General features: G+C 52.2%; 1 protein-coding gene across 12 annotated transcripts in view; it reads left to right on the top strand.

Moving 5' to 3' along the window:
- Slc6a9 (solute carrier family 6 member 9) overlaps window positions 1-12,812 on the top strand; it is a 39,690-nt gene that overhangs the window by 19,092 nt on the left and 7,786 nt on the right. For 5 of the 12 annotated variants that reach the window (XM_027936890.2, XM_027936895.2, XM_027936892.3 and 2 more), the window contains 10 exons: window positions 42-173; window positions 573-843; window positions 7,259-7,391; window positions 7,596-7,730; window positions 7,816-7,919; window positions 8,308-8,545; window positions 8,632-8,766; window positions 8,862-8,961; window positions 9,050-9,150; window positions 11,760-11,930. In XM_027936890.2, the coding sequence (XP_027792691.2) occupies window positions 42-173; window positions 573-843; window positions 7,259-7,391; window positions 7,596-7,730; window positions 7,816-7,919; window positions 8,308-8,545; window positions 8,632-8,766; window positions 8,862-8,961; window positions 9,050-9,150; window positions 11,760-11,930 (1,520 nt within the window). Of the gene's footprint in view, window positions 1-41; window positions 174-520; window positions 844-7,258; window positions 7,392-7,595; window positions 7,731-7,815; window positions 7,920-8,307; window positions 8,546-8,631; window positions 8,767-8,861; window positions 8,962-9,049; window positions 9,151-10,144; window positions 10,583-10,686; window positions 10,989-11,759; window positions 11,931-12,044; window positions 12,788-12,812 lie in introns of those variants that run through there. The other 7 variants (XM_027936894.3, XM_027936898.3, XM_027936889.3 and 4 more) reach the window with 6 other exon arrangements.

Raw genomic sequence — 12,812 nt, 5'->3', positions numbered from 1 at the left:
CTCGGAGCCCACCCTGAGCCAGACCTCTCCCTGCCTGCCAGGCGCCTTCATGTTCCCCTACTTCATCATGCTGATATTCTGCGGGATTCCTCTCTTCTTCATGGAGCTCTCCTTTGGCCAGTTTGCAAGCCAGGGCTGCCTGGGGGTATGGAGGATCAGCCCTATGTTCAAAGGTGAGCCTGGGTGGGGCACTCAATCATGCATGCAAGGGCGTGTGCATGCGCATACTCACAGAGGCCTCTGATGGCCAGGCCAACTCACCCATCTGTACAAACACTGCCAACCCCCATGGAGCCTTGGTGCTGACCTGAAGCCCGACATCAATGGCCAAGGCCATGGATGCATGCTGGGATCCATATTTACTTGCCTTCCACTCTCCTCTCCTGCCATGTGTATACACAAAACTCCTTCCCTCCCTGACTTGCCCCTACAAAGGCCTTGACCTGTCCCTCCTGTGACCCTCCATCAAAGCCTGCCCCATAAGCCCTTAGAAATTGTTAACCTCACCTCCTTCCACTAGACATGTGAGGCTCCTCCCCGATCAGTGCTGACCAGTGCCCCTTCCCCGCCAGGCGTGGGCTATGGCATGATGGTGGTATCCACGTATATTGGCATCTACTACAATGTGATCATCTGCATCGCCTTCTACTACTTCTTCTCCTCCATGACACACGTGCTGCCCTGGGCCTACTGCAATAACCCTTGGAACACGCCCGACTGTGCTGGTGTACTGGACACCTCCAACCTCACCAATGGCTCCCGGCCTGCTGCCCTGCCCAGCAACCTATCCCACCCACTCAACCACACCCTGCAGAGGACCAGCCCCAGTGAGGAGTACTGGAGGTGAGGGCACCATTTGATCTGGGACAGGGGAGCCTGGTGGCAACTCTCGGCCCTCCCTTTCCCCATCAGGCAACCATGTGCAGACTAGGTTGGATGCTGGCATGTTCAGACTTCCCACAGGTACAGAGGGAGGCAGAGGAGGGTGAAGAATCATTGGAAAAGAGCACAGAAGACAGGACATTGATTTGGGGAATCCTTAAAGAGTAGCAGTGAGAGGGGGCTCCAGAAATCCAGCAAGCAATCAGAGAATTGGGGCAAAGGGGGATGACAGGCTGGTGAGAACAGCATGAGCAAAGGCCCTGGGTCTCAGATAAGCAGAGACTGGTCCTAAGGCTGAGGGAGCCTACTCTAATGAGACTAACAGGTGTGAGGGACTCATGGGCCTTGAGGTGGCCTTCATAGAGAACTAATGAGAACTGGGTTTAGACTTAATGCTGCAGAACAAGAGGAGCCTTGGAAGTTTGCTAAGCCAGGTGCTAGGATGAAGACAGCCTGACACACTCTGTTCAGAGGTAACAAGAGACTGGAGTCTCAGAGCCACGAGACGGGAAGCTGCTGCTGGAGGTGTTCTGGAGGGCACAGCAGGACATTCTGGAGGGAATTCCTCATGTCCTGTTGGGGAGCCTCTGGGCAGAGGGCTTTGGGAGCAAATAAGCAGACCTCATTCATTCATTCCACAGACCTCTTCTCTACCCAGAATCACTGCCCTAAGGATTTCACAATCCAATGGGAAGACAGATTTCTGATCATTTAGGGGCAGGTGCCTTGGTACGGGTATGCATAGGGATGTGGAGAATCACCAAGGGGGTAGTGGTTCATTCAAAGGGACAAGGGAGAAGGGCACAGTGGTGTAACTCCTGTAATCCCCGCAATTCAGGAGGCTGAGGCAGGAAGATCCTAAGTTTTGAGTTCAGCCTTGGCAATTTAGCAGAACTTCTTTCAGAATAAAAAAGGGGCTGGGGATGTAGCTCAGGGGAAGAGTGCCCCTGAGTTCAATCCCCAGTATCATTAAAACAAAAAGTGGGGGGTGGGGCAAGAGGAGGTAGTTAGAGCTGCACAGAAAATGAAGGGAGTGAGGAAGAAGGATCAGGAGAGACAAGCAGATGAGCAGAGGACAGGAGAAGGTGAACAGGATTTGGGGCTGGGGGCAGGTGGGTTGGTGAATAATGAGGCCAGTAGGCAACTATATAGTACAAGGCTTGATGCCAGATTAAAGGCTTGAAGCTTCCTCTGTTTTGTGATGGAGAGCCACAGGTGAGATGTAGGAGGCCGAGGGATGCTTGAATTCATAGCAGGTCCTGAGGGCTCAGTTCCCAAAGGAGCAGCTTCCCTGTGGCAGGTTCTGTGCTGGGGAGAGACCCCTCACAGGCAGATAAGACATGGTCACTCCCCCAGGACTCACTCTGCAGAGAGCAGAGCTACTGCCTCTCACTGAGGGGCAGGAGGACTCAGTCTCTGGATGGTCATTTTGGAGAGGAGACAGGCAGGGAATGAGAAACACAGACACTGCCTTCCTGAGCTCAAGCCCAACTTTGCAAATAATTGCCCAATTAGGTGTTTTACTAGATTTGAGGCATGGGGTGGACTGGGCAGCATGATCTAGACTGAGGATGGTGAGCCTTCCTGGAAGCTCCCAGAAGCACAAAGCCACACACACCCTGCTGCCCCCCTACCAGATGCTTCGGTGGTGCCCCTCTCAGGAGCTGTTTACCAGGGACTCCCAGCCTGGCAGAAGGAGCCACCCTGGGAAAAGCTCTGGAGATTTTTATCAATTAAACCAGAGGGGAATAGTTCTCAGAGAAATCTGGCTGGGGTACCTCTGGATGGCCAGCTCCCCAACTGGCACAGTGCCAGTCCTGCTTAGGGAGCATTATATCGGGCTCAACTGTTTCCTGGAGAAGTGGCTCCCTGCTGCCCCCTTCTGGAGACCCTTGGAAGTGACCTTTAAGAGAGTTGCACAGGCTGGCTTCACTCAGCAAGGAGGGAGAACAGGCAACTCCTTTTTTTTTTTTTTTTTTCCTTTCTGGTACCAAGGATTGAATACAGGGGCGCTTAACCACTGAGCTACACATTCCCAGCCCTTTTTACATGTTTTATTACTTTTTATTTTGAGACAGGGTCCTGGTAAGTTGCTTAGGGCCTCCTTAAGTTGCTGAAGCTGACTTTGAACTTGTGATCCTCCTGCCTCAGCCTCCAGAGCCGCTGGGATTACAAGTGTGCCCCACTCCATTTCTTGAGCACCTACGATGTGCTGACATATTATCTCAGTAGGTATTATTATCCCTATTTTCACATAGAGAGGCAGACGTTCAAAGGTTAAGGATCTGAGCAGCAGTGGCTATGTCTGGGTCTGCATGTCCAGGGCCTGTCTGACTCCACTGTTGCCTGGTCCTAGACCAGCAAAGCCATGTGAGTGTTCTCAGTCCACACTCTCAAATACCCCTTTGAAAAGCAGCATGATGTCATTTGAACCCTACAACCATCCCATTAGGTAGCTCAGGCAGGTATTATTTTAAAGTTACCTCATTATGCTAAACAAACTGGAGCACACCTGTAATTCCAGTGACTCAAGAGGCTTAGGCAAGAGGATTGCAAGTTCGAGGCCAGCCTTGACAACTTAGCAACAGTCTCAAAATAAAAAATAAAATAAAATAAAGGGGTGGGTAATGTACCAATTTTTAAAAGTGGGAGAAAAAAGGGTGGGGTATAGTTCAATGGTAGAGTTCAATCCTCTGTACCAAAAATAACAACAAAAATAAAGTTACCATTTGATGAAGGAGAAAAGCAGTCCAAAAGAAAGATGAAGAGATGCCTCTAAAGCTAGAGAAACCCAAAGGGTAGATTTCTACTCCATATCTGCCTCTTACTCATCCTTCTGACTCCCAGCTCTCCCTGTGTCACCACCGCACCACAATCTCATTTTACAGTCCTTTGTGCCAGTCTGAGTCCTAGTCTAACCTAAACCAGTCCTTGAACTCATGACCAGGCTATCCCAGCTCCTCAGCCTCTGTGGCACCCAGCACCTGCTGCCCATTGGATTTCGATCCCACCCCTACCCGCTAGTGTCTCACGGCAGCTCTGGAGTCGCACTAATGTCAAATCCTGCCTCTGCCACTTACCCCCTGTGTGGCCTTGGGAGGTCACCAAATCTCTCTGTTTTAGTTGTTCATCCCCTAAGTTGGGGTGGCTGCAAGACCTCCTCCATTGTTACAAAGGTAGAATGAGATGAGGCAGCACAAGTCGCCAAGAACAGCAACAGGTGCTCAATAAGCAGTTGTAGGACATGCAAAGGCCTGGAGTTGGTGGTCCCATCTCAAGGCATTTACCATCCGGTTGAGGAAATAAGATAGATGTGGAATACACATACCTTTATATGGACTATCTATATGAACCTATATACATGGAAAATTGTTTTTTAAAATAAGACAGAATAATTTCAGAGAGGTCATGTATCAAGAGCCAACTTGTAAATATGTTGTGTTCCAAAAGTTCTTAGGTTAATTCTTTGATCTTAAAAAGCACATGGTCCAAAATAAAACAGAAAACTAAATATGGTACCATCTAAAATAAGGCCAGAATTTCATTCTTGGTTCCCACTCTAGCCTTCTAAACTCTTTAATCCCTAGTACTGTATTCTTGCAATAAAAATAACATAAAATACTACCAGTTTAGCATATATAATTAGACAGAGTTTTAAAAGTCTTTTAAATAAGAAATGGCTTCTTTACTTGGATGCTGGTGCTTGAGAAAAAGTGACTTTTTAAAATTAAAAAAGATTTTTTTTGGTGCCAGGGATTGAACCCAGGGGCACTTAACCACTTAGCCACATTCCCAGCCCTTTTTATTTTGTATTTTGAGACAGGGTCTTCCTAAGTTACCTAGGGCCTTGTTAAGTTGTTGAGGCTGGGCGGAAACTTGCAATCCTCCTGCCTTAGCCTCCTGAGCTGCTGGAATTACTGGTGTGTGCCATTGTGCCTGGCTGAAAAGTGACTCTTATCAGTAGCAGTGGAAGGACCCTGGGCTTTCTGAAGGGCCAGTCTTCCCTGTTGGAGCACCTAGCACCCAGGCAGGCAGTGCCTGGGCAGCTGGAGCCCCCAACAGCTGCCTTTAGCTGAGTGACCTTGTTTATTTACCTTAATGAGCCAACCAGTATTTTTTTCTATTGTGTATCACAAAGGAAAAAAGACAGGTGTCATGAGGTTTGAGTACTAACTGGGGGAGGGAGGAAAATAGCTTAGGATGCTAAAGGCCCACCTATGTGAGTGGAGCTGTGCTGAGAGCCCCTACCGTAAAACAGGAAGAAGGGAGGGGCTAGGGAGATAGCTTGGTTGGTAAAGTGCTTTCCTCGAATGCACAAGGCCTCGGGTTCAATCCCCAGCATCACAAATAAATAAAATAGCTGGCCATGGTAGGACACACCTGTAATCCCAGCAGCTTGGGAGGCTGAGGCAGGAGGATTGTAAGTTCAGAGCCAGCCTCAACAAAAGGGAAATGCTAAACAACTCAGTGAGACCCTGTCTCTAAATAAAATACAAAAAAAAAAAAATAGGGCTGGGGGAGTGAGTTCTATCCCCAGTACCAAAAGAGAAGAAGGAAGCCTGTGTTCAATCTATATTTATCTGCAAATTATTCTCAGGCCGACGTTATTACCTGCATTGTACACGTGAGAATAGTGAGGCTCAAGAGCTTCTTTCCTACTCCTTACCTCTAAACTGGAAAATTCCAACAACCAAACTAGTCTCCCTCCAGTTTCCCTCCTTTCACCTCCCAAGCCATTTAACACAATGTCCATTCATTGAGCATCTAGCTGTGAACAGCACTGAACGAACTGAACAAAGACTCCTCTCCTCAGACAATGAGCAAACACAATAGTATATGGTATGATAGACAACTGTGCGCAGAGGAGGGGCAAGGGAGGGGCCAGGGGTGCTGGGCAGGGCGGGGCTTTGAGAAGAGGACACCTGAGTAAAGACCTGAAGGAAATGAAGAGGGAGGGAGTGTAGGACCCAGTGAAAATGAAAATATGGGGCATCTTGTTCAAGTTTATTAAGAGCCTCAAGATGGCAATGGTGGAGCATTAAACCAAGCACAAGGTCCTTCTAAGTGCAGGGCCCTATGTGACTGCAGGGCCTAAGGGCTGTATGTCTTTCCAGTAACATATCCACATGTGCATGTGACTATCTGAGGAAAGAGCACTCCAGACAGAGGCGATGGAATGTGCAAAGGTCCTGAGGTATTGTCATGTTTAAGAAACAAGGAAGCCAGTGCAGCTAGAGCAGTGAGCAGGGGGGGAGGGTAGGAGGAGAGATCAGAGAGATGGCAGGGTGGGGGACAATGGATCCTGTAGGGCCTATAACCACTGTAAGGGCTTTGTTTTTTCCTGTGAGATAGGAACTACTGCAAGGCCAAGGACAGGCCATCAGAATACTCTTACTGAAACCCTTCAAAGGCCTTCCATTGTCTTCAGAACAAAATTCAAACCTCTCAGCCTCAACTTTATGACCTGTTACCATCTAGTCCTTTCCTATTCTTCACCCTTCTCTCTTAATGGTCCCCTCCCTGTTCCAGCCTTACTGAGCTTCCTGACGTGCCCAGGCTGGGCCACACTAATTCCTGATCCTCTGTCCTGACTGATGCTGTTCCCTCAGCCTGGCATGTCCTTCCAGTCCTCTCCCCCCACCTCCTCCCCTCTCTTCACACCACAGGTCCAGCCTCACCTCCCCTGTCTTCTCCCATGGAATGGGGATGTCCCTCTGGGATTGCAGCACTTTGTCCCACCTCTGCCTCACCCTTCCTGCTCAGAGCTGTGTGGCTGCCTTTTCTCCACCTTCTTTCCTGAGGGCTGGGAGCATGGCTTCTGCAGGTCTGGAGGCCCAGCACAGGGCCTGGCACCTAAATATCTGTTTGAAAGAGTCCATTTGGTGCGGCCCAGGGGGCAGAGGAGGCCCCTGAGAGGAGTTTGGGTGCCACTTTACCCTGCACTCTGCTGCCTCCCTCAGCTCACCAGTAGTGGCGCTGACTAGTGTGGGTGGCATGCTCACGAAGGCCTCGGGAGAAGGTGACTTCTGAGAGGAGACAGGGCATTCCTAAAGGGAGAAATGCATAAGCAAGGGCAGGATGGGTCCAAGCAGGGACAAAGAGACAGACCCCCATGCCCCAGGCTTCCAGGTGGCCTCCAGAGCCCTTGGTCCTAGGAGAGGCTGCAGGGAAGCGCATGAGTCTCAGGGCCCAGGAGCTACAGCAGAGAGAAAGTGCGGGGCTGGCTGGAGCTGGGCCCCTGAAATGCTCCCATCTCCCACCAAGCTGGCTGCTAGGACCTCGTGACCCAAAAGGGAGTGGCCAGCAGGGCCCTGGGACCTTGACATTTGTTGCTGGGCAGCAGAGCTGGCCCTCAATGACAGTTTCCCCTCCCCAGGCTCTATGTACTGAAGCTGTCAGACGACATCGGGAACTTTGGGGAGGTGCGGCTGCCCCTCCTCGGCTGCCTTGGTGTCTCCTGGGTGGTCGTCTTTCTCTGCCTCATCCGAGGGGTCAAGTCTTCAGGGAAAGCAAGTACCCCTCCCCAGGCAGGGTCTGTTCCCACCCTGAAAGACCCTGCCTCCCCTGCCTGGGTTATGGGGGGATGTCGAGGATGGGTAAGGGCCATAGGAGGGGAAGAGGGACCAGAGGGTCAGTGGTGCCTCAGGGACAACGTGGTGGTACCAGGGAGGAAAAGAGCCCAGAGGAGTCCATGGAGTCCATCTTGTCCCCAGGTGGTGTACTTCACGGCCACTTTCCCCTATGTGGTGCTGACCATCCTGTTTGTGCGTGGAGTGACCCTGGAAGGAGCCTTCACGGGTATCATGTACTACCTGACCCCACAGTGGGACAAGATCCTGGAGGCCAAGGTGGGATGTGGAGGGGGACCCTGATGGGGAGGGAGGGGCCGGGCTGGGACCTTGCTGACATGGTGCCTCGCTGGCCTCCCTGCAGGTATGGGGGGATGCTGCCTCCCAGATCTTCTACTCACTGGGCTGTGCGTGGGGCGGGCTCATCACCATGGCTTCCTACAACAAATTCCACAACAACTGTTACCGGTGAGAAGCTGGGGCCAGCCCTGAGGCTGCCTGCTGTGCCTTGCCCTCTCCACAGCCCAACCTGGTGCCCCAGACCAACACACTCCAGTGCTGCCTCCTGCCCACCAGGGCCCTCCCCTTCCTCTCATGTTCTTGAAGTCTTGAGAGTATTGGGTCTGGGTGGCTCTTTGGCCAGAGAAGGAGGAGAGATGGGATAATGATGTCTCGGAGCTCTGTGAGGATACAAGTCTCAGATTTACCTAAAAAGCCCCGGAGTGGACCAGAAAAGAAGTTGGGGGGCATGTTTGTTTCTAGAACATTCCCTGTCTCCATGACTTCTCTTGGCCCAAATCAGGGAAAGGGAAGTAAGCTGGCTGTCCTGAATGGTCTCTGTTCTCCTTCCCCTTAGGGACAGTATCATCATCAGCATCACCAACTGTGCCACCAGCGTCTATGCTGGCTTCGTCATTTTCTCCATTCTTGGCTTCATGGCCAATCATCTGGGTGTGGATGTGTCCCGTGTGGCAGATCATGGCCCTGGCCTGGCCTTTGTGGCTTACCCTGAGGCCCTCACACTGCTGCCCATTTCCCCACTGTGGTCCCTGCTCTTCTTCTTCATGCTCATCTTGCTGGGGCTGGGCACTCAGGTACGAAGTGTGGGACCGGGCTGGTGACCTGGGGAGAGAAGAGAGGGCAGAGGTCAGGCCCCTACTCTGATGATTGTGCCCTACAGTTCTGCCTCCTAGAGACACTGGTCACAGCCATTGTGGACGAGGTGGGGAATGAGTGGATCCTACAGAAAAAGACCTATGTGACCTTGGGTGTGGCTGTGGCTGGCTTCCTACTGGGCATCCCCCTCACCAGCCAGGTAAGGACCAAGTGGGAGAAAGGCTGGGCTGCAGTTGCAGGTGCATGGGGAGCCTGGGCCATGGACACCCTGCTCAGCTGCTTGCTGGCCCACAGGCGGGAATCTACTGGCTGCTGCTGATGGACAACTATGCGGCCAGCTTTTCCTTGGTCATCATCTCCTGCATCATGTGTGTGTCCATCATGTACATCTATGGTAAGTGCCCGTGTTTCCATGGACTTGCGTGTCCCTGCCTGTAGCCAGCCCACTGTCCTGTTGGGCCTGCTGACCGCCCTCTCTCCAGGGCACCGGAACTACTTCCAGGACATCCAGATGATGCTGGGGTTCCCACCACCCCTCTTCTTCCAGATCTGCTGGCGCTTTGTCTCTCCAGCTATCATCTTTGTAAGTTCCTCGGTGCCCTCCCTCTTCCTGCCGCTCATCAGCCAAGTGTCCTCTTGGAAGTCAGTGGAGGGAGAACAGGAGTCTGTTCACTAGGCCAGAGCTCCAACCCATGACCCTGGCCTCCAGGTGTCTGAGGGAGGTTGAACAGTCAGATAACTGTGTGCATACTTAGAGCCCCAAGCGCTGACCTCGGGCCCAGGAAGGGAATACAGAGACCTGTACTTGACTATACTTGACTGACAGCATTGCCCAAGCTTGAAGGGGGATGGTGGCTGGCAGCAACCCCAGTAAATCAGCCCCCCTCCCTGGTATTCCTGCTTGGCTTCTCCTGAGGGGTCTCATGAGCCATTGGTATTAGTGTCATCCCTGTCTACCTCAATACTGTTACCCCCAGCCCCTCACAGAGGAGGTGCCCAAGGAGGTTGGTTATGTGGCATGAACAAAGTGGAAGTATTCCAGAAGTAGCCCCAGGACCTTTCCATGCAGGCATAAGAGATATCAGCTTTGCATGGGGAGGGGGCAGATTCCTAATCCTTCCTGGTAGGGAAGTAGGCTGGCTTAGGAAGGGAAGTCCCTGTTGCCAGACTCCCAACAGAAAGTTGAATTGGTGGGAGAAATCCCCCCAGGGCAAGGACTCAAGCCCTTTCTGTACACTCTTTACATATTAGTTTATGAACACAACTCTCCAGGGTATCATTATCCACATTTTACAGATGAGGAAATTAAGACATACGGATGTTAAGTAATGTCCATAGTCACATAAGTAGTAAGGCTGGGCAGAGCCATGATGTGGAACAGGTAGCCCAAACTGGAGCATGCTATGGGCTAAAAACCATCTCCTTGTGCTTGAGGTGGAAAGTGGGCAGGAGGGGGGTGGGGCAGCGAATAGTATACACAAAGAAGCAGCAAGGCTACCTCTGAGTGACAGAGGTGTCACCTAGTGAGTGGTCAGGGCACTGTGTGGAGTGACATCTTGCCATGCTCTATTCCTCAGGACCATAGGGAGCTCAGCACCAGACTTCCACATGTTTCTAAAAAATAGGCCCCTGGAGGGCTGAAGCCTCTACCACATGGGGTATGGGATGTTTCTCAGCTTGGCACAGGCACCCGTTCTGGCCACCAGCCCAGTTTTGAAACTGGAGGAGCGGAAGTCTTCTGCTTTCAGGAGCGGGAGGCCAGTGAGGGCCAGTGCCACTGCCTAGGGCCCACCTGAAGGGAGCTCAGCCTCCCAACACTCAGAAAGGGCTGCCACCCTGGGGGTAGATCTGGGGCACCTGCCAAGGGAAAGAGACAAACACAAGAAGGGCCTCCCAGGCCGCCTCAGCCTAGGTCTGGTGTCTTCTCAAGACTGAAGCAGAATGGGCAGTACCTTCTCTGTGCCTAGGAAGCCTGGCTGGCGTCACCTTAAGATGAGGATTCCAGGCTCCATGAACATGTTTCTGGGAAGTCATGTTCTCTTTGGTGCTTGGCTTCTATTTCTGGAAAACTCTTTCTGACAAACTCAACCTGTCAGCTAATGAAGAGATTTGTCCACAGGTAGATCAGGCTCTAGCTGCATTCAGGAGGCTTGTTACACGCTCTCATTATGTACATCCCAGAAGAGGTCCCCAGTTTGGATGTGGATCTTACCTTCTAGAATTTGGTCACAAGGAAGGTCAGAGGAGCTTGAGCCACAGGAAGCAGCTGAAGGTTCTGGGGAAAGACGCTGAGCTCTGCTGGCAAGTCAAGGCACCCCAACCCTCCAGGCCCTCTGGTGGAACCAGGGGCCACTAGCTAAATCACTGGTTTCACTCCCCATCTCACTCATCTCTCTCCAAAGAGGCTCCCTGGTATACCCACAGCCTGATGCTCACCATTTCTACCCTTTGAGCCCTCCTCAAGCTAAATGTCACTAACTCCACAGCCATAGCCAGGCAGGGCTTTGTCCTACTTTCCCCAGCTCCCTCTATTTCTCAGCATTAATCAGTTCAAATCCACAAGACTGCACCAGGCACTGTGCACTGCAGACTCAGAGCTCATGCATGGCCAGGTGCTCCCAGGTGCATGGGAAACAGGAAACATAACTGAGCAAGGCAGATGGGAAATGCCACTGAGGGGCTCTTCAAAAGGAGACAAATCTGGAACAGCTTCCTGAAGGAGGTAGTCCTGACACAGGGTTTGACAAAGGAAGATGTAGAGGATGATTCTCCAGAACAAATGGAGAAAGGGTAGAAGTGCTGGGTATAACTGAAACATTGAGGTAAAGTAACATGGCCAGAAAGATGAACTGAGGTCACGTTGCAAGGTGAAGGCCTAAAGGCCAGGGATTTGGCTTTGCCTAAAAGAGACCTTTTTGGAATTCTTGACTTCCAAAGGAAGCTGCAGCTTGATTGTTCTCCAGCTAGTTCAGGACTATGGCAAAGACAGACCTTTCCCATTCCATGGTGCCTACCTGTCCACCATATCCTATGCCCCTGGGCCTGCCAGCTTCTTCCACTGCCCAGGTGTTAACAGTTGCCTCTTTCCAGCTTGGGAGTAGGTAGAGGAAGGGATGCTGCTAGGAGGGAGGGTCTGGGGTCTGGAAGGATCTCTGAGCTGGCCTCACACCCACTCCCATCCACATCCTGCAGTTTATTCTCATCTTCACGGTGATCCAGTACCAGCCAATCACCTATAACCACTACCAGTACCCAGGCTGGGCTGTGGCCATTGGCTTCCTCATGGCCCTGTCCTCTGTCATCTGCATCCCACTGTACGCCCTGTTCCAGCTCTGCCGTACAGATGGGGACACCCTTCTCCAGGTGAGGAGTAGGGACTGGGCAACTTGGAGAAATGGGAGGAAGTGGGTGGATGAGGCTTAAGGGCTCCCTTCTGACACCCTGCCTGCTGCACCCCCCTGCCTACTTCTTGTGCAGCGTTTGAAAAATGCCACAAAGCCAAGCAGAGACTGGGGCCCTGCCCTTCTGGAGCACCGGACTGGGCGCTATGCCCCCACCATAGCCCCCTCTCCTGAAGATGGGTTTGAGGTCCAGCCGCTGCACCCAGACAAGGCCCAGATCCCCACTGTGGGCAGTAACAGCTCTAGCCGCCTCCAGGACTCCCGAATATGAGCACAGCTGCAGGGGAGTGGCCCCACCCTACCCCGTGCACCCACCACAGACTGGGGAGGCAGTGGACAGGTGTCACCACCTGCCCCATCATGCCCTGGCCAGGAGGGCTGCTGTCCACTTGGCCACCACTGCTAGTGCAGTCATTTGTGCTTGTGTCCCCAGTGTTTACATGTCCTTCGGATGCCAAGGGGGTAGAGAAGCTATGGGGGACTGCAGGGGGGGCCCAAAGCACTTTGGAGGGATCTTGGGCCAGGTCCCCAGAGGCCTACCAGCCTTTATAATGGCCTGTGATACCCTCACACTCTGCCCTGAGCTGAGGTTCTGGGCTGGCCCCCCGACCTGTCCTCCCTGGGCCTCCAGCCTTGTGACCAGTGTTCCTGCCCTCAGAACAGACCCCAGCCTCTGCCCAGGCAAATCTGGATCTTCCTACCTGGCAGGTTAAAGGGCTGGGGAGCTGCACAGTGTTACTTGTCAGACTGTACCACCCAGCCCTGTTTATCTGTGTAATTATTTTTGTAAAGATTGTATCTGTGGTTGCTACCCCTGCCCCCAGCCTCGGGTCCAATCTGTCTT

The sequence above is a fragment of the Marmota flaviventris genome, chromosome 10 (assembly GCF_047511675.1).
Source record: "Marmota flaviventris isolate mMarFla1 chromosome 10, mMarFla1.hap1, whole genome shotgun sequence".
NCBI lineage: Eukaryota > Metazoa > Chordata > Mammalia > Rodentia > Sciuridae > Marmota > Marmota flaviventris.
Note: the sequence above shows the minus strand (reverse complement) of the source record. Positions and strands in the feature narration are given on the sequence as shown.